General features: G+C 33.8%; 3 protein-coding genes across 3 annotated transcripts; 2 read left to right on the top strand and 1 right to left on the bottom strand.

Annotated features, from left to right (window-relative positions):
- Positions 1-9962: 9962 nt before the first annotated feature.
- Positions 9963-11501, top strand: PHYBLDRAFT_142072 (hypothetical protein; the record flags this gene model as incomplete). The annotated part of the gene is made up of 3 exons (XM_018430735.1): positions 9963-10024; positions 10053-10150; positions 10231-11501. The coding sequence occupies 3 exons, from the start codon at positions 9963-9965 to the stop codon at positions 11499-11501; spliced, it is 1431 nt and encodes a 476-aa protein (XP_018294594.1).
- A 1648-nt stretch (positions 11502-13149) lies between these two features.
- PHYBLDRAFT_165081 (hypothetical protein) lies at positions 13150-14191 on the bottom strand (the record flags this gene model as incomplete). Its single annotated transcript, XM_018435158.1, has 5 exons — positions 13150-13161; positions 13263-13386; positions 13590-13692; positions 13778-13853; positions 14027-14191. 5 exons carry the CDS (start codon positions 14189-14191, stop codon positions 13150-13152), a joined length of 480 nt encoding a protein of 159 aa, XP_018294593.1.
- A 2942-nt stretch (positions 14192-17133) lies between these two features.
- PHYBLDRAFT_185754 (cytochrome P450 CYP5206 chimaera) lies at positions 17134-24768 on the top strand (the record flags this gene model as incomplete). The annotated part of the gene is made up of 33 exons (XM_018439138.1): positions 17134-17332; positions 17451-17513; positions 17590-17740; positions 17795-17847; positions 17976-18446; positions 18528-18776; positions 18858-19053; positions 19309-19383; positions 19703-19744; positions 19898-19990; positions 20187-20229; positions 20306-20353; positions 20409-20519; positions 20599-20682; positions 20717-20848; positions 20953-21213; positions 21285-21415; positions 21526-21790; positions 21897-22026; positions 22080-22145; positions 22224-22392; positions 22490-22629; positions 22692-22766; positions 22829-22962; positions 23024-23090; positions 23173-23308; positions 23361-23454; positions 23528-23718; positions 23818-23889; positions 23984-24101; positions 24152-24328; positions 24394-24514; positions 24587-24768. 33 exons carry the CDS (start codon positions 17134-17136, stop codon positions 24766-24768), a joined length of 4539 nt encoding a protein of 1512 aa, XP_018294592.1.
- Between the last annotated feature and the right edge of the window lie 714 nt (positions 24769-25482).

The following is a 25482-nucleotide window of genomic DNA, read 5'->3' as shown; positions in this document are numbered from 1 at the left end:
TCTTTGGATAAAATCAATAGCTATTGCATCCATACATATTTTTTTATAGAGGAATGAAAAGAGGTTTAATAATAATTTTTTGTTTACCACAATCTATTTCACAATTCATATTAATTTTTTTTTAATATTAAAAATAATAAAGACCAGCCTTGTAAACTCATGGTATAATTTTGTACACGCATACATATATACATACATATGTGTATATGTGTATATGTGTATATGTATATATGTATATAAATATTTAGTGTAGTTGCCAAGACAACAATATATATTATCCACCCAGTAAATGAACAAAGTTTGGGTTTTTCTTTTGCCGATTTGTGCAAGTGTGGGTAAGTTTTTTCAGATCTAATCACAAGTCTGAGTTTACTATGGAAAAAAAAGAAGTACGGTGAGTAACAAAAATATATTTATGATTTATGAAGTTTTCTTTTTTTTTTTTTGCTTTGTATAAGAAAAGACTAGAACTGACTATCATGTAATAAATGAATAGCCTCTATAGTAACATAGAGAATGTACTTTTACTTGTACATTTACAACAATAACAACAACAAAAAAATATTAAAATGAATATGATATATTTAGGCAGCTATATAATCTAAAATGTAGGTTTCCATGACCCCCTCCTTTTTGTTTAATGATATAGTTTTGGTTTTGAACTTTTTTTTTTTAGTTTGAATGATTTTAAATTTGGAAATTTTGTTACTGTATTAGAAAGAAAGACAGACAGACAGAGAAAAAAAAGGTACTAGTTCTGTATCTTATCTGTGTTATTTCTTGTACTAATTGAGATATAAAAACGAGCTGTTCCTTTACCATTAAACTTACAGCCGATATTCAAGATATTATAGCCAATCTTTTCTTTTGGTTTCTGTAAAATAAAAAGAAAAAATATGTGACGGAACATATATGTTCCATAAGTTGGGTATTATGAGAAGAAGAAAAATGATGATAGAAATATTGAAATTATAGGTTCAAAGGGTGCTTAAAGACCATACTTGGACTCAACCACCTGTATATAAGAATTATATATATATATATAGTTAATTTAGTTTGTTAGTAATTCGAATTGGTAAAGAATTTTAGGTTAGTATATTCTTTGGGTACTGAAATTAGAAAACCTCGATATGTTTTAACATTTTATTTTATTTTTATTTTGAAAGTAACCAAATCGAAAGTGATCCACACACTCACGCACGCATGTACGCACACCCACGCATTTTGCACTCTACGACATCAAAAAAAAACAACAACAAAAAACTCAAACATAAGTTTGTAGTATTCAAAGATAATACCAAGTGAATGACTGCTTGTAAGTTTACCATAGCTTCTGAGGTATTCTTATAAAATAATAGAATAGAATAAAATAAAAATTTCAACCCATTTAAGGTTTTCCGGTAAGTTCAACCTTTTTTAAGACAATATTAAATATAAATATATTTTCATTTGTACTTGTACTTGTGTTTGTACTTATATATAGAAAAAACCATCATTACACGCGTGTTGAAAGTTTGTAATCGACAGTTGTTGGCTAAAGAAGTGCTGGTAAGAATGTATACCAAATACTATTGGTTCATTTTACTAGATACCTTGCTTTAATTCTCCTTTTTTCTGATTCTATATTGTATCTTTTATCTTTTATATATATATATATATTACTTTACTTGGTTTACAGTCTTCTATAACGGTAGTTTATCCGTTTTAAATATAAAGGGCCCGAGTAGATGCCGTACTGTTTTTTTAATACAAAGTTTTAACTGGTGTCACTCTATTACTGTCTGTGTACTTACTTATCTTAAAAATAATAATTAAAAACATTCTCAGTATCCAACAAAAATACTAAATCCATATAGTTTAAACACCTGCAACCCTCTCTCTCTTTTTCTCTTTCTAGATAGTGGTATTGCTATTATCAAGTCCAAATTATTTATAAAAGACCTATCAAATTATACGCCTTTGATTTAGTTATCCTTTTTAAAAAAGGCTGTATTATTTTATACATTACAAATACAAGTATGTTATAAATGGTGGTTAGCCAAGATTGCTCATATTCAAATTGCGCACAGACCTCTTTTCTCTCTCTCTCTTTCCCAGGATATTATATATAATATCGATTGGAATACATCAATTTACTTGGAAAGACGTGTGTGATGGTTCTTGTGAAACTTTATCAAATCTTCTTGTTCTACTTTTGGCCTTTTATGTATACATATTTTCTTCTTTTAATGTTTTGGGTCCAACCACACTTTTGGGTCTGCTTCCACAAACTTTCTACAATATTACACGACCTTATTGATAGTGCTATAATCTTAATCTTCAGTATTGCATGAGTCACACACTCTTAATTCCAAGGAATTATTGGGGACAAATTTTGGTCGGTTCTTCTTGGTTGGAACCTGTAATTTGTTTTTTTTATTGTATCCTTTATATTTGCCACTGTTGCCATTGTTTTTGTAGCATCTAAAAAGGAGATTACTGTGCACGATTAGGATCACAAAATCAAGCGACACCTTTTTATAGGAATTAATATTTCCTTTTTTTTTGTCTCTACCTGTCTTTAACTTTGAATTTGACTTAAAGTTTGAGTTTCAACACGTCGGTACACCACAAAGTCTGTGTATCTTTTCTCCTGGTCTGCACTACTGCAGTCTTTTGTTCTTTATTCCAAAAGTTACTGACTTAAATTTTCTTGCTGTTGTTATATCCACTTCTTTTGATGCAAGTCTAAATAATAAATATGCTATATAAAAAACAAGGCGAGTTTACAAAATTTCGACTTTTACTTGGGATTTCTAATTTTTTAAAGGCAAGAAAATATACTTTTCTTTTTAATCACCTCCCAAGAACACTAATAAATGCACCCCTAAATCCACATTTTTATCCTTATTATTATAGTCATCATTATCTTTCTTTCTTTCTTTCTTTCTTTTCTTCTTCTTTTGGCTGTAGATTTACACCAAAAAAGGACTATTCCGATAATAAGAAAAGAACAAAAGGCAAAAACAAAAGCCACAAATGTAATACAATAAATCAAATCACATACTCTTTCCAGAAAGTAAATTCGCCTTTGAAAACAAATTCACCCAATGGCGAAAATAAAAGGCATGTTGTGTGAAGAATAAATTCGTTAGGGCAACTTTACGGACAGGCTAACGAGGCATAATGTAAAATAAGCGCTACAGCACCCATAATTACTTCCTTCTATGTTACATACACTTTTTTTTGGGGGTAATATTTTGATATTTGTTCAATGTTTCAAAAAAAAACACTAATATCAATAGTCAACTATGCAGAAGATTATAAGGAGTTGCTGTCATTAAAGTGTGTCTTAATCTTGTTTGAAATTTTACTCTTTATTGGCCTTCTTTCGCGTATGGTGGCTTCCTCTTTCTTTCCCTTATTGTGCTCAGATTACCAGAAAGTGGCGCAAGGTTTTTCATTGAAGAAAATTAGAAGCAAAACTGCTTACCCTTTCTTCCAAAGGTATTAAGACATACCATGTTGTTCCAAGCAAAGTCGTATTAAAATGGACACAACTTGTGGTCCAGGAGAATCAAAATGTTGTATGCCTAGGATTAGCGTTTTTTTTGAAACATTGAACAAATATCAAAATATTACCCCCAAAAAAAAGTGTATGTAACATAGAAGGAAGTAATTATGGGTGCTGTAGCGCTTATTTTACATTATGCCTCGTTAGCCTGTCCGTAAAGTTGCCCTAACGAATTTATTCTTCACACAACATGCCTTTTATTTTCGCCATTGGGCGAATTTGTTTTTTGGAATGAGTGTATGTTCAATATGTAACTCAATTGTGAACGCCAATACACAAATTATTCCTTGCATATTAAACAAAAAACACTACTGTTAATAGTAATATTAACTCACTCATTCACAAGTACACTCATTTTAAAAGGCTAATGCTAATCAAATTATTTATATAAAACATAATTATATTTGTCATCAACTCATAGATTGTATACTGAGCAACATAAGCCGTAAATTTAAATTTAGAATATATTGCTACTAATTAGTTTGTGTGCATGAAAAAAAAAAGAAATGTCCCACAAAATGTCCCACACTCAGAATGTTGAATATTGCTTTGTTGAACCTAGTCTCGGCAGGTCTTCTAGACACGCTCGATAGAGTTCAAATCTAGAGCTTGGGCCGAGAAAGTACTAAAATACATTTTACTTAACGGGTTAATACTACTATTACTTTTTTTATAGTATATTATAAGAGATACAATACCGTAGTATTTTAAATTCTAAGATATATACATATGTACCAAAACCCAAATGCTTGAGATGATGATAGTTATAATGATAAAGTTCACGAATATTTGATCTTTAATTCCAATTTCAGATAATTGTAATACACACATGAACCTTTCTTCCTTTTTTCATTTTCTTTATATTTTCACACAGCCGAATCAATATAAAGATTCCAGCCCTTTCCGCTTTATATTATTATTGATTTTGATTTGTTCAAATAATTGTCTATATAAAAATACAAAGAGTATATAATTTAATGTCAAGTGAATGGAAAATGTTGATAAATCATGCATGCTTAAATAAGAAAGTACCTACCTATCTACCTGCCTGCCTGCCTGCCTGCCTGCCTACTTACATACTCGTGTATAGATCTATGCTACGACTGAACTTGATACAGTCTATCTAGAATTACTTACTCAGTATAAACTTCTAATAATTAGTGTAAATTTTGCCTGCCTGTATGCCTGTATGCGTGTGTACACATCTCTATTTTTCTCAGGAACAGAAAAAAAACTTAATCTATTACAGTAAAATGACAACCTAAAGATAATTATCTAAGCCGAATACTCAATGACTCAAAAAGAACAAAAACAAATAAATTATAATGGATACATTGTTCAATACAAGCTTGTGTGGTGTCCGTGGCCTAAAAATTCCATTTAAAGAACATAGAGTTTATTGATATTTTTATCCCATCTAATTCTTGTGATTCTATTCTTTATTTATATACATGCTTATTGCGGATTTCTTGGTTTCTCTTCATTCTAACAATTATACACAACAATCGAAAGAAAACAATATTACCGTCAAAGAAGTATTGTATCTGTGTGGGTTGAAGAAATACAATTTTTCTTAAACCGCGTGAACCAAACATTATAAGTTTGGTAGTTTAGTCATTTTTCTTCAAATGCATAATAAACCTTTGTTATTTTGTATCCACCATGTCTGTGTCTGTATGTGTGCATGTGTAGGTCAATTTCGGACCTTCTTTTCGCTATTGTTTTTTTTTTATTAATTCACGAATTAAACATGGATATTTATATATATAAAAAGAATATCGATCAGGTAAGACAAACGCTTCTTTAAAAATTACTTGAAGTATATACATATAATTAGCATACAATAAAACGTGCATTTATAAAATGACTAGAGTCTATATATCAAAGTGTTTATACATTTTCTGTGTGCATATGCAAATATACTGTCCTATAAATAATAACTCTATTATACTCTAATTTTGTATACTTCATTGTATTATATTGTGTAGCTATAATCCGGTAAACAACACAACTAAGGGTTAGTTTGATGTACCCCATATTAAGCTCTACAAATAAACATCATGGCTATATAAAGCACCGGAATTCTATCCAAAGGCAGACGTGAACGTTTATAACATTGATTTCAATAATACAACAATTAGGCACCAAAATCTTGGTTTGTCTTAGTATTGTTATTAGGATCATTTTTTTTTAAAAAAAAAGTGTATTAAAAAAATTAATGATTGAAGGGAAGAGGTACGGGGAACCGGAGGGATTGAGGTAGGATAGTGGGAAAGCTGACTCCAAGTAAATTAATCCAAAAGAAGAAGACAATGAAGCTGAGTAAATTGATCGAGGAAGCGCGTACTTATTCGATCACATATCCGATGTTTAAATATGAAATATCCCCACTCCCCAAAAATAAGTAAACAAATAAACACCGCTATTTCCTTCATACAGATTACATGAGAAACACTTGAGATCTTATACTTTATTTATTTGCTTTGATCAAACAGCGTTTTTAGAATAAAATCCAAATGCTTCTTTCTTAAATACATCTACTTTAATGAAGCAACACATTAAAAAAAATAACAGCCTTGAATTTCCGAGATAACTGATCTAGAAAATAAAACATATAGTGAAGATTAGAAATAAAGCACATTAAGACAATGAATACACTATGGTAAAGAAAAAACGCGATTTTAGTAAGAGATTCTTGCAAGATTTCCCGAGATTTAAAGTGTGGTTTAAAGTAAAATTTTGATTAAGCACTATTTCTTCCCCTTTTTTATACTTTTATATAAATACATTTCGATTGCACTTTTTTCTTTCTTTCTCGTTATTATTTAGTATGAACAGACTAAATTGTTTAAGAAGAATGCTCAAAATTAGTTCAAATACATATTAGATAAAATTAAGTGCTTATTGTACCATCTCTTCCGCCATGCGAAAATCGTTTATTAGGCGTTTTTCTAAGCCTTGCATTCTATAGTACGTCTCTTCAACAAAAAACACGCTCTTCCTCTCATTCTAAGTGACAGTAGGAGAAGACTATCCAGTTAGAGCCGTTAAAAAAGAGCAAGCTTTTTGAACTTTTTTTTTTTACCTATTAGTGTGTCTGAACCAAGTGATCGCAGTTTAAGAACTTCTTGATCACGACAATATTAGATCAGTTATATTGACTTTGCTTTAGATAGAAGCTTCATGTTTGACAATAAACAATTTTAATATATTTGACAGATTATTTCTTTGTTTTTGTGTCCGAGTCCGTGCATAACTTTATTGGATATTAACGTTATTTAAAATATTAAGTTTAATAAGCTTTAATATATTGTTAATGATAGTGATGAGGAATATAAAGCTATCGTAATGATTTACAATGATTGTAGTAAGATATTATAACAAGAATTAAGAGAGAAATAGATATAGTTTTATTATTAAAAATATTAATATATGTGGTCGGTATTCTTTGACAAAAAATCCATGGTTTTCTTTCTAGTTTTTCTGTTCTCCTCCGCCAGTTCAACTGCCTTTTCTTCACTTATCGAATTATTCACAGCGTACTCTTTAATGCACTCAACAATTTTCTTGCGTATATTGAATGACTGTCGATCACCTTCTTTCAACGAATCACCGAACCGGGTCTCCATCTCATACACCGGAAAACCACCAAAAAGTCCCGTATGCCACTCTTTCCACAATTCAGTTATTGTCTGTACACCTTTGGTCGTGCTGTTGCTTGGAGGTGGTACAGTCGTATGGCGAAAAGTGACATGCTGAGTTCGTGCAGAGGTTTGAGACGCAGAGGATTTACGCGCAGAGACTTTACACGCAGAGGATTTAGGTACATGGGGTTTAGGTACAGGTGTGTGGCGAAATATAAGCTGTTTACTTGATGGAGGGATGTGGAGTGCTTGTGCCTGAGGCGGAGGCGCCTGAGACGGAGGTGCTTGAAGTGGAGGTGCTTGAAGTGGAGGTGCTTGAAGTGGAGGTGCTTGAAGTGGAGGTGCTTGAAGTGGAGGTGCCGGAGGTGGAGGTGCCTGAGACGGAGGTGCCTGAGGCGGAGGTGCCTGAGGTGGAGGGAATTGATGTACAGGAGCCTGTTGAAAAGCGATGTTTTGACTTGGTGGAGGGACTTGGGATGGCGGTCGATTTGCTTGCCCTGATTGTTCAATCCATTCATTCCCATGCGGTCGGTGCATCATAATAGGAACCCGCCCAGATACCAAGTCACCAATCCGTCCTGAAAGGAAGTTGACCTCTCTTGACATGGCATTCATGTGGTTTATAAAGTTGGTCTCCATATCTTGCATTCTTCTCTCCATTATTTCCATGGCTCTATGTATAACCAAATCTGCAGGTCTAATATTCAACTCCACAAAATGGTCGACAGATCTAAATTATTGACACATAAAGCCATGTTAAAGCTCTGTATTTCATATCACTGCACTGTGGGTTTCTTTCTTTAAAGAGAGCTCAAATTACCTTCTAAATTCAGTATACTCTGGGTCACTGAATATACCATTATGCCACAAAGGATGGCTAGGAATCTTCTTCATCAATACTGCAGAATCCTGAAGAAATGTAATTCTCAATTGCTTCAGCAACTCCAAAAAGCTACGCGCTGCTGTTGTCTGCTCGCATTCACCAGATGCCATTCTGTCAAGCCAGAAATCGACCGCTGGGAAGATCTTTCGTTGAAGAGAATCCGATGGTCTGATTTGAGCCCTTGGGAGATAAAAGCGCCCTCCTCCAGATGGAAATCCAGCCATCGACCGCATAATACCTTTTGGCAGACTGGCCAGATATGCACTGTTCACAGCGTTGTTGTCCCACTGACCTGATTTTCTTGTGTCCGTTTTATCCTCACTATACACATTTGCCATTCCTGCTGAAGATCCACGGGGAGCATGCACTCTCGTTACGGGGTCAAGCCCACAAGCAACAAGTGCCTTGTTGATGGCATCCACGTGTGTTGAGTAAGCCAGTTCCTTTGTTGGATCTTGTCCAGATTGTAACAGTTTGTTGGTGGCCCAGTCTTCCGTTGTTTCAAATGAGGGAAACTGTTCATTTTCGACATGCCACTTCCAGAAAAAATGACAACCAAGTGCCATGAAAGGGCAGATTTCGACGTCAACGTTTCTCAAGCAAGACGAAAGCTCAACCTTTCCAAACCGGTTAGGATTTCCATGGTCCAAAACCAGCAGAAGTGCAGGGCACTCTGACGGGCCTTCAAAATCCAGCATAACGGTTTTTAGATCAGCAAACTCGGCTTTTCTGACAGATTCGCCACGAAGCAAGCAATAGTGGGAAATGAGAAAAGAAACGGCATTTCTCAAGCCATTTGCGTTTGACTTGGAGAAGTAGTAGTTGACTACTCTGTAAACATCGTTTCCAGAAATGTAGTCATCAAGAAAGATTTTGAGTCCACGGTCTTGGAGGTCAGAACGGCGAGTGCGGTGATCGCGTTCATCGCCAAGCTTCATACCATCCAACAATCTAATGCACTCCCTTCGAGGGTTAGGGTGGTCGTTAATTCCGCTTCTAACTTGTTGTTGATGCAAATTTACAAGTGCGACAACGTAAGATAGTGCCGTACTATATTTGATACTTTTTTTAGCGTTTCTTCTGTATTTCCGGTGAATAACCTAAATACATATACATTCATATTCATACACACAGATACACAGATACACACACACACACACACACACACATATATATATATGTAGTCAAGTATTTATATATTAAGTTTCGTTACTTACAACATCACTTGAACTAGGAAAAAAACATAAGAGACAAGAAAAAGAAAGAAAAAGAAAACTTACACAGTCCTTAAGAAACAAACAAAGCCTTTCTCCACTCACGATATAGCGAGTTTCGATAGGGGTATCCGGAAATGCCTCATCGCACCACTCTTTATATTCGGTTTGCTTAGCTGCATAGGTTTTATATACTGTTTCTGTTGCGTCGACTTGAGTTTCGTGAGAAACGGGTGCTGGTGGTTCTACTCGTATAACGCGAGAATCAGCAGGAGCAATAGGAGGATAGAAATTTTGCGTCGTAAACTGTGGATTCATATTTAGGAAGCTATTATTATTCAGGCTGTAACAAAGAAAGAAAGAGAGAGAGAAAAAAAGAAAAAAAAGAAAAAAAAGGGTAAAAAGAAGAAGTAAGACTGAGCTTTGACATGTTATTTATACTTCATGTTTTTAGCAAAAATTGTAGCAGTTATTGGAAGTCCGGTCACAATAATTTGAGTGACCTGGTAAGACGAGAAATTCCCGATGATTAGCAAGTACTTATATATAAATATATACGTGTCTACTAGTTTGTGCAAGTTGTAATTAGAAGAAGAAGAGGTTATCATTTTTGGCGTGTAAAAAATACCAAATTAATAGTGTAATCTTTTTTATGTATTTCAATTCCCATGTTAGCATCTGATCTTCCACTAGAGATTCTTTCACATCTCAAGATTTCTAGACACAGAGGGTAAACTTTCATCCATAACCGTTTGCAGGTCATGGCAACCAGTTTTTCAAGCATCACTATGGGATGATCTCCATATAAGTCCTACAAATGAAAAGCTTTTTTTCGATCTATTGGATGACCCACAGAGTATTTACCGAAAAACGGCTATTATGTAAAGAATGTACGTTTTGATACTATACGAATTATCAACAACAACCAATTCAAAGCCATTCAACAATGCTTTCCGAACCTACGTGGATTTGCATCGATGTTGAGATACAAGGAAGATATATTGAGCTTTATGCCGGGAAGTTGGAATGTGTGGACATCATCACTGCGAGAACTTACCATAGCCTCTCTTTCTTTGGGTATTCTTTCTGACAAGAAAGCAACCATGAAGTTTCTATCCCAACTTCCCGGACTCTCGCTGTTGAACCTGATCCACTATAACCCTCACCAACCTTTCCAGTTTGGCATGGATGAGTTTGAGAAACTTCACAAGTTACTACCGCGACTATCTGATCTCTCGCTAATTGTTAAGCCAGGTCCACTTTCAAAAAAAGATCTGTCAATAATCGACAAAGTACAACCAATCCATCATTTTACTCGCTTGAATCTTACTGTATTCGGGACGCCCTATCAGCGGCCATTTTATTTTGCCTACAAATACCCTAATCTACGCAGCCTTGAATGGGAGAATTCTGTGGAATCGGATATGATTAGTGGAACTTGGGATTCCAATATAGACAAGTTGTTCGAAGTCTTACCTCGTACATTTGGCAAGTTGGAGAGCGTCATTGTTGGTACACGAGAAACCTTAGCACTGAGAGTCACACACCTATTGTCATATCTTGACAGGGCTGCAGTGTCAGCTAAACACTTGAATTATCGGTACCTTTCGATCCCTGCTGGGCCCGATCCTGCACTAAGGACCACTGAGCCATGTATAACTATGTTCTCGACGACTCTCAAAAGATTCAGTCTTACTTATCCAACCTGCTTCGTAAGAGTCTATGTTAAAAAGCCGATTTTTGAGTACTGTCATTGTCTGACAGAATTAAACTTGATCAACCTTGATATAATTGTCGAGCTGGATGTTCTGTTCAATTGTCTCCCTTCCCTCACAAGATTCACTTTTTACGGAGGAATATTTTCTGTCAGTCAAGGGGTATCGAATACAGTGTCCAATCATGGATTTCTAAAGCTAAATCTGAAATCAATTCGAGTAAAATTCGATGCATTTGAATATATGTCTTTCCATTGTAGAGAATTGAGAGCTATGGATCTAATAAGAGTGAAAGTGTCCGGTCACATCTCTCAGAGTACAGGGAACATTCTTCTCAACATGCCTTACATTATTCTCAAGAGCTTAAATATTTGTAATATGCAATATTTTGACGAAAACGACGCGGAATATCAGTTTCCCATCAATATAATGCGTGTTTCACAACAAGGAAATTCTGGAGAGGAAAGGAGAGGAAAGGAGAACCCACAGTAGCCCTAAATGTTCCATAGAGGTATTCAACCAGTCTTTGTCCAATATTGCTGCTTTATCTGATAATAATAAGTTAGACATTGAAAAGGACCTTTGGTTGCATGTTTACAAAAAAACTTTTGGGAATTGACGAGGTTACAGAACACAGATACTCACAGATGAAGAAGCCAAGTACGCAGCAATTATTTTCTTTGCTTTGAGCTGCGAAAGGATAGCGATAGAAAACTATATGGGGATCCCAAACCGTATGAAGTTGTAGAAATTGATCAATGGAAAACACGAGTTTTTCTAGGTTGTGGTGTATTTAACTTTAAAAGACTAGAGAGCAATGATACTGTATCTTGTGTACTAACTAATGATACGTTTAAATGATCGCTCTCTTTAATGATACCCTTTAAAAATAAATAAATATTATTTCTTTGCGTTAATAACACAAATATATAGTGTTCAGTTGTATGAGTGGGCAACCTGAATACAGGTTAAGACCTGAATTTCTAAAAAAAAAAAAAAAAAAGTAATTACTTGTCACTGCCAAAAAAAAAAGGGACTAAATGTTTATTCACATGTGTTCTCCTTATTGTATAGAAACATTGTAGATTGTATCGACCTCTAATACCATTACTTATATAATATCACAATGTTCCAAGGTAAAGCTCAGTCATCTAAATAAACAGATAGATATATAAATAAGAGTAAATAGAAATTGAGGATATAGATTGCAATATTTCTTTTTTTCTTTGCATAGTTTTGCAAAAAAAACTTTCTACCGTTATTCTAGAAACTACTTGAATATACTGAATTTGTGGTATGATACCAAGCCCTCGTCAATATGCAAACAAATATAAACTCTATGTAGGATAAATAAATAAGGGAAAATTGTGATCGAGACTTGTGGATATCCTTTCAATGATTAAATCTTATTGGCCGGTCTTTTTTTTTCTTTCTTTTTCTTTGCCTTTCTTTCTACTGTCAAGGACGCATGATGATTTCTTACAAAAGTCCTTCCTTAATTTTTTTTTCGCTTTGCTATTTTATCCTAGTGTAATTTAAGTTTTACTTATCTGCACATTAGTTTTTTTGAATTTTAGAAAAACCAAAGGGATTACATTGAGCAATGTCTGTATTCAGGCTACTATTCAAATCGAACTACATGGACAGAAAACGTACTGATCACCTACCAGGACCAGACCATGGCACTCTTTGGCTAGAATAAACCTATCAAATCTCGATTGAGTTTAGCACCGACACAATAAAGATGGCAAACAAAAACAAAAACAGAAACCACATGTCTATAATAGCATTATGTTCAGACAATTGACTGTGTAAGGACATGCCAAGCTAAATAATATCCTATTTTTTCTTTAAAAAAAAGGTGGTTTGACCATATCGTACTCAAAGAATCTAATTAAGGTAGTCTTTGAAAGGCAAGAAACATTAAACCATTAAACCACATGGTCACAAACTATACATTGTTTAAAGACAACCCAAACATCGATAAACTCACACTTTTGTTTGTTTGTTTTCAAGCTATTCTTTATTTACTTGGACAAGATTCAAAGACATTAATAAATTTGGGAATTGCGTGTGGTGCGTTTCTTTCCTTTATCAGAACGTTGATTTCAAAGTTGACACCGTTTTATTGGTCTCTTTATTAAACACTTTTCTTTAAGTAATAATAATAATAATAATAATAATATACATATACATGTATATATAAGTATATAACGTTTAGTATCGTAAACATTTGTTTCGATTGATACTTACAAATAGTGTTGTTTGGTGAAATCCCTCTTGATTTTTTAACTCCACTTTGTCCAGATAAGTCTTTACGAAAGTTATGGTATGAATAGCTGTCTTTTTTGGAAAGCTCATCATTGTCACAGTTTGACTTTAATGTGTTAACATGCCTGCTAGTAGCTGTTAGGTATGAAGAGTCAGTAAATTATTGTCTAAAAGAATCTATTGAGAACATGCTGTTTACTGAACCATCTATACGTCTACGGGTTTCTGATATACATTGAAAGATTAACAAATAGATAAACACAGGCTCTTCCGATTGCATAATACACACTGGTTTGTATTTTAACTTACCCCATTAGAGGATTTAATGGTACATTTTGTGATGCAAATGTATTAAACTGTGATCGAGGGCTGCATTGTAAAGAGTCGGCTGTATGATCGAATACTACATGATCTTTGAAAACAATCCCACATAATTCCCCCAAAAAATATGTAAATATTATGAATGGCAACAATTAAAAAAAATTAAAAAGCTTTACCAGACTTTGAGTTGTTTGTATTGTCATTCTGCTTAGAAATCGGTAGGCCATTATTCCAAAATTTTCTCAGCATCATCTTTGCACCCCAATTTCTAACACAAGCTCTCAGTGGTAAATGAGGAGCTGCCAATTATTCTGGATAAAGCGCAGCACTGTTCTGTGTACGGATCGAAAGGCTACCCCACTTAGTATGCTCATTTATGTGATGCTCTCTGTTAACCCTGTCAATAACATAATTTATCATATGACTTCTTCGAACATTGTCAATACAAATTCCAAGGTCCTCAATAGAAAGACGTTTGGGAGAGGATCCGAGAACATCCCAGGCAAGTTTTTTGCAAAGTCCCCAGCCAAACTGCCTTCTTTGTCCTTCTTCATTTCTCGGATCCGTATGGCATCTTGGGGGTAGAGCATGTCGGAAAATACTCCAATTTCCTTTAGAGAAGCGGGGACATCGTAAGGGGATTCCAAAGCAGAGTCGAATTTATCACACCGAGAAAGATCTCCCTGGATCTTGTCCAACTTTTAACTAATGGCTGCATTTTCTTTACGAATGTCCTTTATTTCCAAGAGAAGCTCAGCTTGGCTAGAGATGAGGACTTTGTTGGATTATTTTAATTCTTCAATCAGAATGAACAATAAATGCTGGCTCATTAGTGCTGATGGAAGTGAAAAAAAGGGAGGTAGTAGAGGACTTTTAAAATTTATATATATGTGCACTGGTAGTCAGTACTTTCCACTAAGGTTTACTACTAGAATATATATAATATTTATACATACAAAAAGGAAGTTCAAAAAGCATCATTTTGATATCTATATTATTATTTTACTTTATTTTTTACGTGGTTTTTAATGGTGAATACTTGAGATCCATGATCTCAAGACTTGAAGTAATTTATCTATGTTGATAGAATGAATATTTATTAATGGTACATACATGTACACTTGACCTTTGACTAAATGAGCACAAAGAAAAAAGAATCAAACAGATACTTTATATATCTGTTATCCAATTCTCTTTACAGTCAAACTCTCTTTTGCTGTTAGATAATCTCATAGATATAGCTAAATAAACCATCTTACAAGTTGGTTGAATGATTCTATCACTACTACTTTTTTTTTAAAAAAATATGTAATTTTGATGATTTTTATATTAACATCTGGTATATATATACTTTCTTTCATATTTAATAAAGAAAATAAAGTAAGGATGTGTAAATATATTATTTCTTTTGTAATTTAATTATATTAAAGTGAATACGATTTGCAGAGGTCCAGGTTGATAAAGAGTAAGATGTAGAGTAAAAAGTGTATGCAATTATGCCCTTTTTTTTTGAATACCTGGACCCTTATACATACACTAAAAGAAGAAGAAACCTTGTCGACTCAATGCCAACTTTGACCTATTGGGTTACTAAGATCAATGGTCATAATAAGTGCACTAAAGAAAAAGAAAACTGCCCCACACAGCCTTTCCCAAGGTCAGGGAGTTGGTCAGACTTGGGAAAGAAATAAAGTAAAAATAAAAGCCTAGTCTCCCCATGTTTATCGATTAATTTTTTATACTTAAAAACTTCTTTTGCTTGTATAATACACAATATAATTCCCATTATATATATCTCTTAATACAGAGCCCACTGCCACTTTAATATTTCTAGCTTGAAAGTCAATGTATTGTAATAATTATTTTTATTATATGTCATTTTTAACCAACATTTCTTGGGCTTTTTGGTGTTTTCTTTTTCTTTTTTGACATGCCATAATTCTTATGTGGGCATTGTTTTGAACTCTAAAGCTAGGAACAATTCTCCTTTTTAATTATTTAGTAATAGTGTTAGTGTTAGTGTTAGTATTATTAGTATTAGTGTCTGGTGGCAGAATAAGTATTAGTACTACAACCATTCAAGTTTTACTCCAATTTACTACCTCTCTGTTGGAAATTCCTTTTTTTTTCTTGAGAATTTTTGTCATAATAGAATATTAAAGCACTAATGGAACCTTGTCTTTTCACTTTTCTTTCTTTATATATATATATGTGTGTGTGTGTATGTTTAAGGCCCCAATAAAATAGACATGTAATATATGCTTAAAGAAAAAAAAAAGGAATAGAAGGAATACCGTATTTGAATATACAATAATATCAAAAATAAAATTGGGTTTTTGTAATTTTCACACAGGTTCTAATAACACTATGTCTAGCCTGCTATTTACATTAATTTATGTCTCAAGGTCTTTAAAATTGAAACCATTAAATCAACGTGGGCGGCACATCTAAATGTTCTGGCCTCTTGGTTGTATTCATGTAGTGGAATATAAATATATATTACCTTCTAAAAAAACACTTCCAAATGTTATGATATTTACCAAGCCTTAGCCTATTCGTCATAGATAAATATTAAGTATTAGAATTGGTAGTGCTATTAGATTTATATACTCCAAGTACACGCGTTGTAAATTGATTGTACACGATTTAAAACTTGCAAATGTCTACACATGATATGGGTGAGTAGGAGAGAGGGTGTCTCTCAAGAGAAAAATAGCAATGACTTGAGGTGTGTATCGCAATATAGTCGAGGGTGTCAATAGCAATTAAACATTGCATAGCAGAAAGAAAGCACTCACGATCGGTCTATTAAGGTGAAGAAAGATAAATATATATGACCATGGCGCGCAAAAGATAGTATGAAGTAATATAACAATTGAATTTACAAGTGAATTTAGACATTAATTACACGGATTTACAAAATACTTGAGATAATTGAATTGCTAAAAGGCAATTATGTGGAATAATACAGAAATAATTGACAGTAAATGAAACAATATTTATTTAAAGAGGTGTATCTATATCTAGCTACTTCTTTCTAACGAACTAGCCTGGTTTTCGGTTTTAATCACAGTGTCAATCCCCCTTGTTTATTTAAAAATCCTACTTTTTTATATGTATAAGTCTATATATATAATATACACAGTATATTTTAAATGCTACTCATTTTATAGTTTAATAATTTGAATAGGTGCAATAAGGATTCAGGTCATGGAGGCCTACTTTGTTTTGTTTTTATTTTTGTGTATATATTATATCTTACTTACTAGGACAGTAACCCAAGAAAATACAATAGAGATTTATAGATACAGTTTTTTTTTTGTAAAATACAACTTTTTTTTTTTTAAAAAAAAATTAGCTTTAATAATTTGATAGATTTTGTGTATATAAGTGCGTTTTGTTTTCTTACGAGAGAATTTAAAAGAAATAATAAAAAAAAATACCCCAAGCTAACCACCATCCTTTATTTTCTATTCGATATATTCGATATATTCCATTAATTCCTTTATCATTATTGTTGTTATTATTAAATATGTACAACGCACTGCTTCCGAATGTGTCTGCAGAAAAGTGTGCTCTTCCTCTGGCAGGAGCTATAGCATTAGGAATGGCGGCCAATATTACTTACAAAATCTTCATGTGGGCCCAACAGAAGCTAAAAACGCAAGATTTCTGGTGCCACCCAGACTATCAAAAAATACCAAGTCCATCAAAGAAATATCCATATTTTGGTATGTATATACACATACAAACATACATATATGCATTGCTATTAAAGCAGCATTAATTATAGCAAAAGTGTACTTATTTTCCTTTTCTCTATATTTTAAAATGTATTGTACATAAAAGGGCACATGCTATCTCTGAAAGATACACCAGGATTACAACTCCAAACATGGCACCGAAATCTTGGTATTTTCTTATTTATTTTTATTTTTAAAGAAAACAATTATTTTTCCTCTCTCTAATACTCCACTAAAATTTTCAGGCCCCATCATACGCCTCAACATGGGTGTTCAACATTGGGTTATAATCAATGACCCTACGATTGCTCACGAGCTGTTTTCTCGGAACGGGATAAAGACATCTGACAGACAGAAGCACAAATTTACATATGATATGTACAGTAAAGGTGGAAGGTAAATATTGGAATCAACAGGACGATCAGAGCTAACTTTATGTTATATTTTTAGGGGTATTCCATTCAACAAGACCAGTAAAAAATGGAAGAACGCACGCAATATTGGTAAATTTAGAAGAAGAAAAAGAGAAATTAAAAATCTCAAAAAAAAAGTTGTGTTAACCATTTTATTTATATTTTTCAATGGTATTAATAACCATATTTTGTTTAAAATGATAACAACGATCATATAGCAATTTCAATATTATCCCCAAAATATGTTGAAAGCTTTACAAAAGTACTCGATACCATCATTGACAAGGCAATCAAACAATTGGAGGACGAAACGGAGAAAAACGGATCGGTCTCTCCTATGCACAGTTTGAAAGTCGTAACATTTAGCGCTATGCTCAGATCACTACTCGGGGGGTCAGCCAAATTTATTGCTAGCGAGACTCTTGACGACATAATCAAAACAACAGAAGTAATGTTTACATATTCTGGGCCAGAAGGTGACATCGATTCCTTTGTTCCACAACTTGCTTGGATCAACAAACGTTCAAAGCACAGAGAGGAAGCGGAGGCAATAATTAACCATCGAGATAGTCTGTACAAGAGGTTGATCCAGGATGCACTAGAAGGAGATCAGGACTGTCTTCTCAAGCACATATACTCACTTAGGGATGAATATGAGCTGGATGAAACCGATCTTCTTGTCATGACGAGTAAGTATTTGAAAGGATAAAATGTGTAGACTTTGATCGCATAATAATATTTGGTTAATATCTAAAACCTTGTATTTTTAGGTGATTTGATTAGTGCAGGAGGCGATCCAACTGCATTATCTTTGGCATGGCTCTTTGCGATCTTGTCCCAAAATCCAGGAGTTCAGATGAAGATGCAGTCTGAAATCGACTCGTTTGTTGCTCGAAACGGGCGTACACCTGGATTTTCAGATAGAGAAGAGCTTCCATACACAATCTCTGTCCTGTTAGAGAACATCCGTTTTAGAAGTGTGACAAATTTTGGTGTACCTCATTTGACAACCCAGGACGGTAAGTCGATATATTACTTTATTGTCTATTATTCTATATTTTATAAAGTTGCAAGATGCTAATCTTTATTAATGTGCGTAGTCGAGTTCCTTGGCTTCTTTATACCAAAGGACACCGTAGTAATCAGTAGTATGCACGCCATGCATATGAACGAAAATGTCTATGAAAATGCAGATAAGTTTATACCCGACCGGTTTTCAGGCAGCAGAAAAACTTGGTCGATTTCATCAAACGGAAGCTTCGAAGAACGTGATATGTACGCTTTTGGGTGGGGAAGGTGAGTTTGTGCTTCAAGTATTACAATCAAACAAATAAATCCTAAGCTAGTATACTTATATTTTATTAATTTACTGGTGAAGACGTATCTGTCCTGGAATTCATTTTGTAAGTACAAGTTTACACATATTAACTTTTTAACTTGTATTCTAACTTCTCTCTCTCTCTCTCTCTCTCTCTCTCTGCCTGTTTCTGTGAATTGGTAATTTAAGGCCGAAGTTGAAACATTTAGTGTGTGTGTACGTACTCTTGCAAGGTGCAATATAGAACCGATAATTGGTTTGGACGGAAAGCCAGAATATGTAGATCTGGACAGCATTCTACCTGCAGGGTTAAACTTTTCGCCCAAAGAGTACAAAGTGAAATTCATAAAGAGAGGTTAACTACCCTTTTACTGCGTAGCTCTTCTTTGCCATTTTACTTCTCTTGGATTTATACAAATGTTTGAATTTTAAATAACTTCATTAAGAAAAATAAATTTCATTGCTTGGTAAATAAATAATAATAGCTTCAAATACCAATATATCTATATATAAAAACAAAGAAATTAAAAAAAAAAAAAGGGGGGGGGGTCTTTCATTAAATCTATAAAGTACAGAACTACAAGTTTACACTGAATTGAAGACTGATTTTTTTTTAAAAAAAAATAGTGTGTTTACAAGATGTCATATATTAGCCACAAATATGCTGACGTAAATTGGATATAAATACAGTAAAGAGAAAGAGAAAGAGACTAGGCAATGTACTCTTCAGTTGCACAACAAAAAGCTCTTGTGGTATTTTATTATTATTAATATTTTTGGGACGCTCTTTTTATAAACATATTTAATTCCCCAATAAAATAGAATTAAATCAGTGGAGAGCTTTCTTGTTATGAAGCGAAATATTAATGAGATAACCTCATCAGAAAATGAGTTTAATAAACCCAACTCATGTGGGTATGTCTTGTACACAAAATGAACAAAAATAATAATACAAAGAGGGAAAGGGAGAGAGAAAGAGAAGACAATAAAGCATGAAAATCTTCAATGATTGAATACGCGATCTTTGATCCTTATTCCCAATGCTGATGAATCGTTCAATGTCTGAAAACAATTACAGCTCTGCCAACCTCAACAACTAACCCTTTCCTAGTGATTTCGAGTATTCAGTAGCTTCCGGTGTAGAATGGAATAAGGTAGCCAATTGTTCAATATTTCATTCAACGGAAAGAAAGGATCATACATAATCATCTAATTCCATTCGTCCGCTAGATTGGTATAGAAGATCTATCGTCAATTTCTCCCAACGACCGTGTACAAGTACGAATTGATAGTAGATTTCACATTAAGCCTAAATTGCATTGAGTATTATTAGTGTCTTATTCGAGTTGCAAATCTCTTGCCTCTAATGACCGGGAAACAACAAAAGACTATTTCCGAATTGCTTATTGAACAACTATCAAAGGAAATAGATGTCGATGTAAAGGCAAGTCGAGCACAATTAAAAAATATATATGTATGTATATATATAAGCAGGCTGATAAAGGAGAAATTGTAATTATTAGGCCATGTTAGTTTTGTTACTAGAGAAATTTTCTAGATTTTTCAATATCAATGCTGCCCAACTCTTGCAAAGCCTTACAATAGAGGTACTTTTTTTGGGTTATTTTTTCTTTTAAAAAGAAAACCAATCCAATTGACCCGTTTGTCTGTCTACATTTATATATATATAAAAACAAACGTGCACATAAGCTTAAGTCCACATCTACAAAAGTGAAATGTCAATTATACAACTGTATCATTAGCTTGATCAAGGTATTATTTCTTTCCTTCCTTCCTTCTTCTTTTTTTTTTTGCAAATCAAGAGTACTTGATGAATCCTGTCTTTTCTTTTCTTCTTCTTCTTTGAATATATATAGGGTCGACAAGTTGTGCATGATAATGAGAGCAGAAATATCTTAACTCAACTCCTCAAACGTGTTATATCAGAACTTTCTGATCCACATTATAGAGTACGCGCAATTTGTATTCGTTTACTTTCCTTGCTACCATTCGTATTAGAGTTGTGGAATAATAGCTCAGGATCCATATCAGATACTTCTTTAGTTGTAATCACACAACTAGAAGCACAGAAAGTGATTAGTAGTTATGTCTTAGACAGCGACCCAAGAGTTCGAAAGGTATGTGGGTTTGTAATATATTCCAGTCTTTTGTATTTTTCTTGCTTGTTTTTTTTAACCACAATAAATAGAGTGCGTTAGATGCACTAGTTGGTATGCATTTGAGAGGATCACCTTTAGACTCTTCTCTTTATCCACTCGCAGTAAAATCACTTCATGACGATTTTGAAGAAGTTCGAATGGGTGGACTTAGACTGGTGTGGTAAGCCAAAAAAAAGTATTGTATGATATATATACATATAGTTATTAATTACTTTATTTGCCACATTTTCTATATATATATATATATATGCGTGTGTATTTCTCTACCAGGACATTGAGTTCGCTGTATCCAGATCACAAAATGAAATTGGCTCACGAAGAAATCCAAGATACCGTTCGACTTATTGATGATGCATTTGTGAAACTTTGTGATCTTGTAAACGATTCGTCTGTCGTTGTTCGTACAAAGGCCTGTGTCATGATGGCATCTTATCAACATGTCGAATTTAATGTCATGTCCCAGACATTCAGCAAACGTATTATGTCTAACTTGAGACGCAGACTTGGATTCAGCACGTATCGTGGTCAGAAAAGGGTAACTAGTTTTTATTCTTTGTTATATATCTAAATAGGTTAGGTTTGAATATTGATTTATATATAAAGACTTTCTAATTTGTACTTATCTTATCTTATTATTAAAGCCTACAGTTGTTACGGATGGAAATTTCGATGCTGCCTCTAGCGAGTTTAGACTTTTGGATTCAGGAGCATGTGGTGCTTTTGTACATGGTCTGGAAGATGAATTCCAAGAAGTAAGAAGTGCTGCGATTGGTAAGCTCACAACTGAACTGTGGGATTTGCAGTAGCTTACACATCTATTCTAGATTCAATCTGCGAATTGTGCATGTACAATGACAAACTTATTCGTAGTGCAGTAGACTGTCTTGTAGGTAAATATCTTGAAATATCTATAATAGGGCTGGCCTGCACAAATTTAAGTACCTTACTCCGACTTTAATATTTTGTAGATATGTTTAACGATGAAATTGACCGGGTTCGTATTAACGCTATACAAAGTCTGCGCAAGATTGGAACACGGGAAACCCTTTCTTTCAATGCAGAACAGCTCGAAATTGCAGTGGGAGCATTGGAAGATAATGACCCGACAGCAAGAGAAGCTACACATGAACTTATTAGGTAAGAAAGGAATATATACATACATTCATACATACATATTACGTCCCTAAAAAAATCCGAGGATCTAATTTAATATAATTTATTTTCATTTTTACAGAGTTATTCGAATTGACAAAGAAAGCTCGATGCAAACATTATTGGATGCTCTAATGGCAAATATGAAAAGATTTCCCGAAGACCAGCTCTCAATATTCCGTTGCTTACGAGATGTTGGAAAGAGACATGGCGATTATTTGGGTAAAAGCTCCCACTTACTGGCACATCTATGATATTCAGAATCTGACATCAGTCTAATATAGGATCAATGGTTCCTTCACTACTGAACCTGGATAGACGGTACCTTCCGAGAGAACCTACAGTAGAAGATAGTTTATGTAAGTTTGGCTTTTTTTTTTGTTAAATGGTAGGTGATTTTTTTTTAAAAAAAAATACTTAGATGCATCCAATGTAATATTGATTGCAAACGCATGTACAACCAACATGAGTATATCCGAAATGCTGCCAAAATACATCTATCGACATTTTGCATATTACCAAAGCAAATATCCAGACTGCATTCCTGATTTGAGGGTATTGTGCTGTACTTGTGGAGGATTATTTGTACGATTCTTGAACTAACTATGTACATTAGAAAATGTACAAGTCTGCAAACATTGTCTTGCAAGGAGACATTGATTGCTTGCCAACGAATTTTGCAGGTAAGTTAAATGAATTTAGTGTGTAATTTTAATATAATGAACTCGGTTTTAAATACTTATTTTTTAATTTATTTACGTATAGTTACCGCACATAATCTGGTCACTGACGATGTGGAAAAGTACATGGCTGTCACCCTTGATATGCTCAAAACAATTGGCCTTCAATTAGAGCGCAAAGACTACACTGGAGCTTTATTGACAGTCGAGGCAGCGGATAGGTAAGATACAAAGATTACCTAATATCTTTATTGATTTTTTTTCTTTGTTTAGAAATTTTGAATATATTGCGACTTTAAAGCCATCCCTTGCTGGAAAATCTAAGCTGGCAATACTTTATCTTCAATGCTGTGAATTAGTGATCAGAGTAAATAAAAGAGGAAGAAAAATTATGATATAATGTGAATACTTATCACAATTTACTTTGCATTTTATTTTAGATTAAGCAAAGCCACTCGTCACCAACGTATGCTGCAACCGCGCAAATGGCAGCAGCATCTCTTCTTCGTCTTTCTTATACTATTGAACACACATTTCTGGGACTCTCTAAAGAGACTCGCCACTCTATTATGTATTTCCGTGCTCTGGCCAATATCACATGGATGTTTGGAATGCTTAAACAGATGCCAATGTAAGTCTACAAGCTACAATAATATGAGCATGTATATGCGTGTATGCGAACAAATATACTTACTTTACATATGTATATATATATATATATATAAATTAGCTCAAACAAAACTCCATTTACCATCAAGAACATGCTAGTGGCCTCTTTACAAAGGATGACTTTAATAGAAAAGTAATTGGAACAAACAAAGACGTGCTTGATTGTTTCTTCTGAGACCATAGCTTTACTAATTTACTGATGATTTAACTAATGATTTTCAAATTAGAAAATTCAACAAAGATGATAACAAATGTTCCGGTATTTCTACTCTGAGGTCAGATTTGGCAGAGGCAACAATCTCACCTTCAACAGCAAAAGTGTCTGCTTTACAGTCATTTGTCAATGTAAGCTACATATATTCTTTATCTGCCGTGGGCTTATTTTGTTCTTTTAGACATTTCTACCTCTCCCAGTCTTTCTGAGTAATCCCATAAGGCACACAAGTGCTGTAATTACCCACCCAATCTCAAATATCGACAAACCTCACCGATTTGTGTACCAATTTCCCACCGAGCTGAGAGTGGAGGCTGACATCTTAAACGTCGCGGATCCGAATGATATTGCAATTGAGGTAAAGAAGATTATAACCTTAAAAACCAATTACAGGATTCTAACAGAAAAAAAAATCTGGCATAGATCATGTATCCTGATAAAACTTCTTCAGTTTTCTGGCCCACAGCGGATGAATTTAAACCTGTTACTCCTTACTGCTACAAGCTAAATGCCTCCATTGTGGTTAAATTCGCTATGTGGACAGGTAAACTTACTATTGCAGTATATATCTAGGTGGGAATTCATGTTAGTTAATCAATCTGCTCGTTTGATATAGAAACTGCGGTGGTGGAGATTTCTGTGGTGCGTTCCTTTGAGCCTGATTTACCTGGACTAGACGAGTATATCATGAAATATCCAAACGCAAAGCCACGAAAGACATCTAATAACTTTAATACTACGGCCACTACATCAATCAGTGAACCGATAAAGTATTCGCTTCACCCTACCAAACTGTGAATACTATAATGATAAGATAAAAACAAAATAAAGTTACATTTATATACACTCCTATACCGTTGTTTATCATCATTTCTAGATTATACAAAATCAGAACTACAATCTATTTAACTTTATTTTAGAGCAACTTCAGTAATTTATAGAAAAAAATCTTTAGAGCCAGAAAAGTCGTGGACTTGTAGTATATTCTTGGATGTAGAATTTTCTGTACATTGGTAAAAGATATTTTCGCTTAATAATATTGCTTTAAGAATTTACAGCTATACGTAAGATCCTGCCGAGTAAACCAAATTTGACAAGAAAAATAGTTGAACCTCGTCAATAACCCAGTTCATTAATCTGATATATTACAGTCAAAGCATAATATAGTAGAGAAAGTGTGTGTGTGCGCGTGCTTTTTTTTTGTCTTTGTATAAAGTTTAAAAGGTATAATATAAATAAATAAAAGAAAAATAATGAAAGCGGTAGAATCGTTACAGATATTGGGGGGGGGGGGGGGGCTTCTTTAAACTATAAGTTATATGATCCAAAACATTAAAATCTTAAAACCGTTTTTAGGTATAAAGGTATCATGTAAAGAAACTGCTGTAGTTGCTTTAAATGAAAGTTAAAAAGGTTGGGCTTTTAATTTGTCGGAATCTAAACATAAAACTTTTTGAATGCAAAAGGGTCTGTGGGGGTGTGTACAAATATTTTTTTTTTTAGATTTAGATT

This window comes from Phycomyces blakesleeanus (genome assembly GCF_001638985.1).
Source record: "Phycomyces blakesleeanus NRRL 1555(-) unplaced genomic scaffold PHYBLscaffold_5, whole genome shotgun sequence".
Classification (NCBI taxonomy): Eukaryota; Fungi; Mucoromycota; class Mucoromycetes; order Mucorales; family Phycomycetaceae; genus Phycomyces; species Phycomyces blakesleeanus.
Note: the sequence above shows the minus strand (reverse complement) of the source record. Positions and strands in the feature narration are given on the sequence as shown.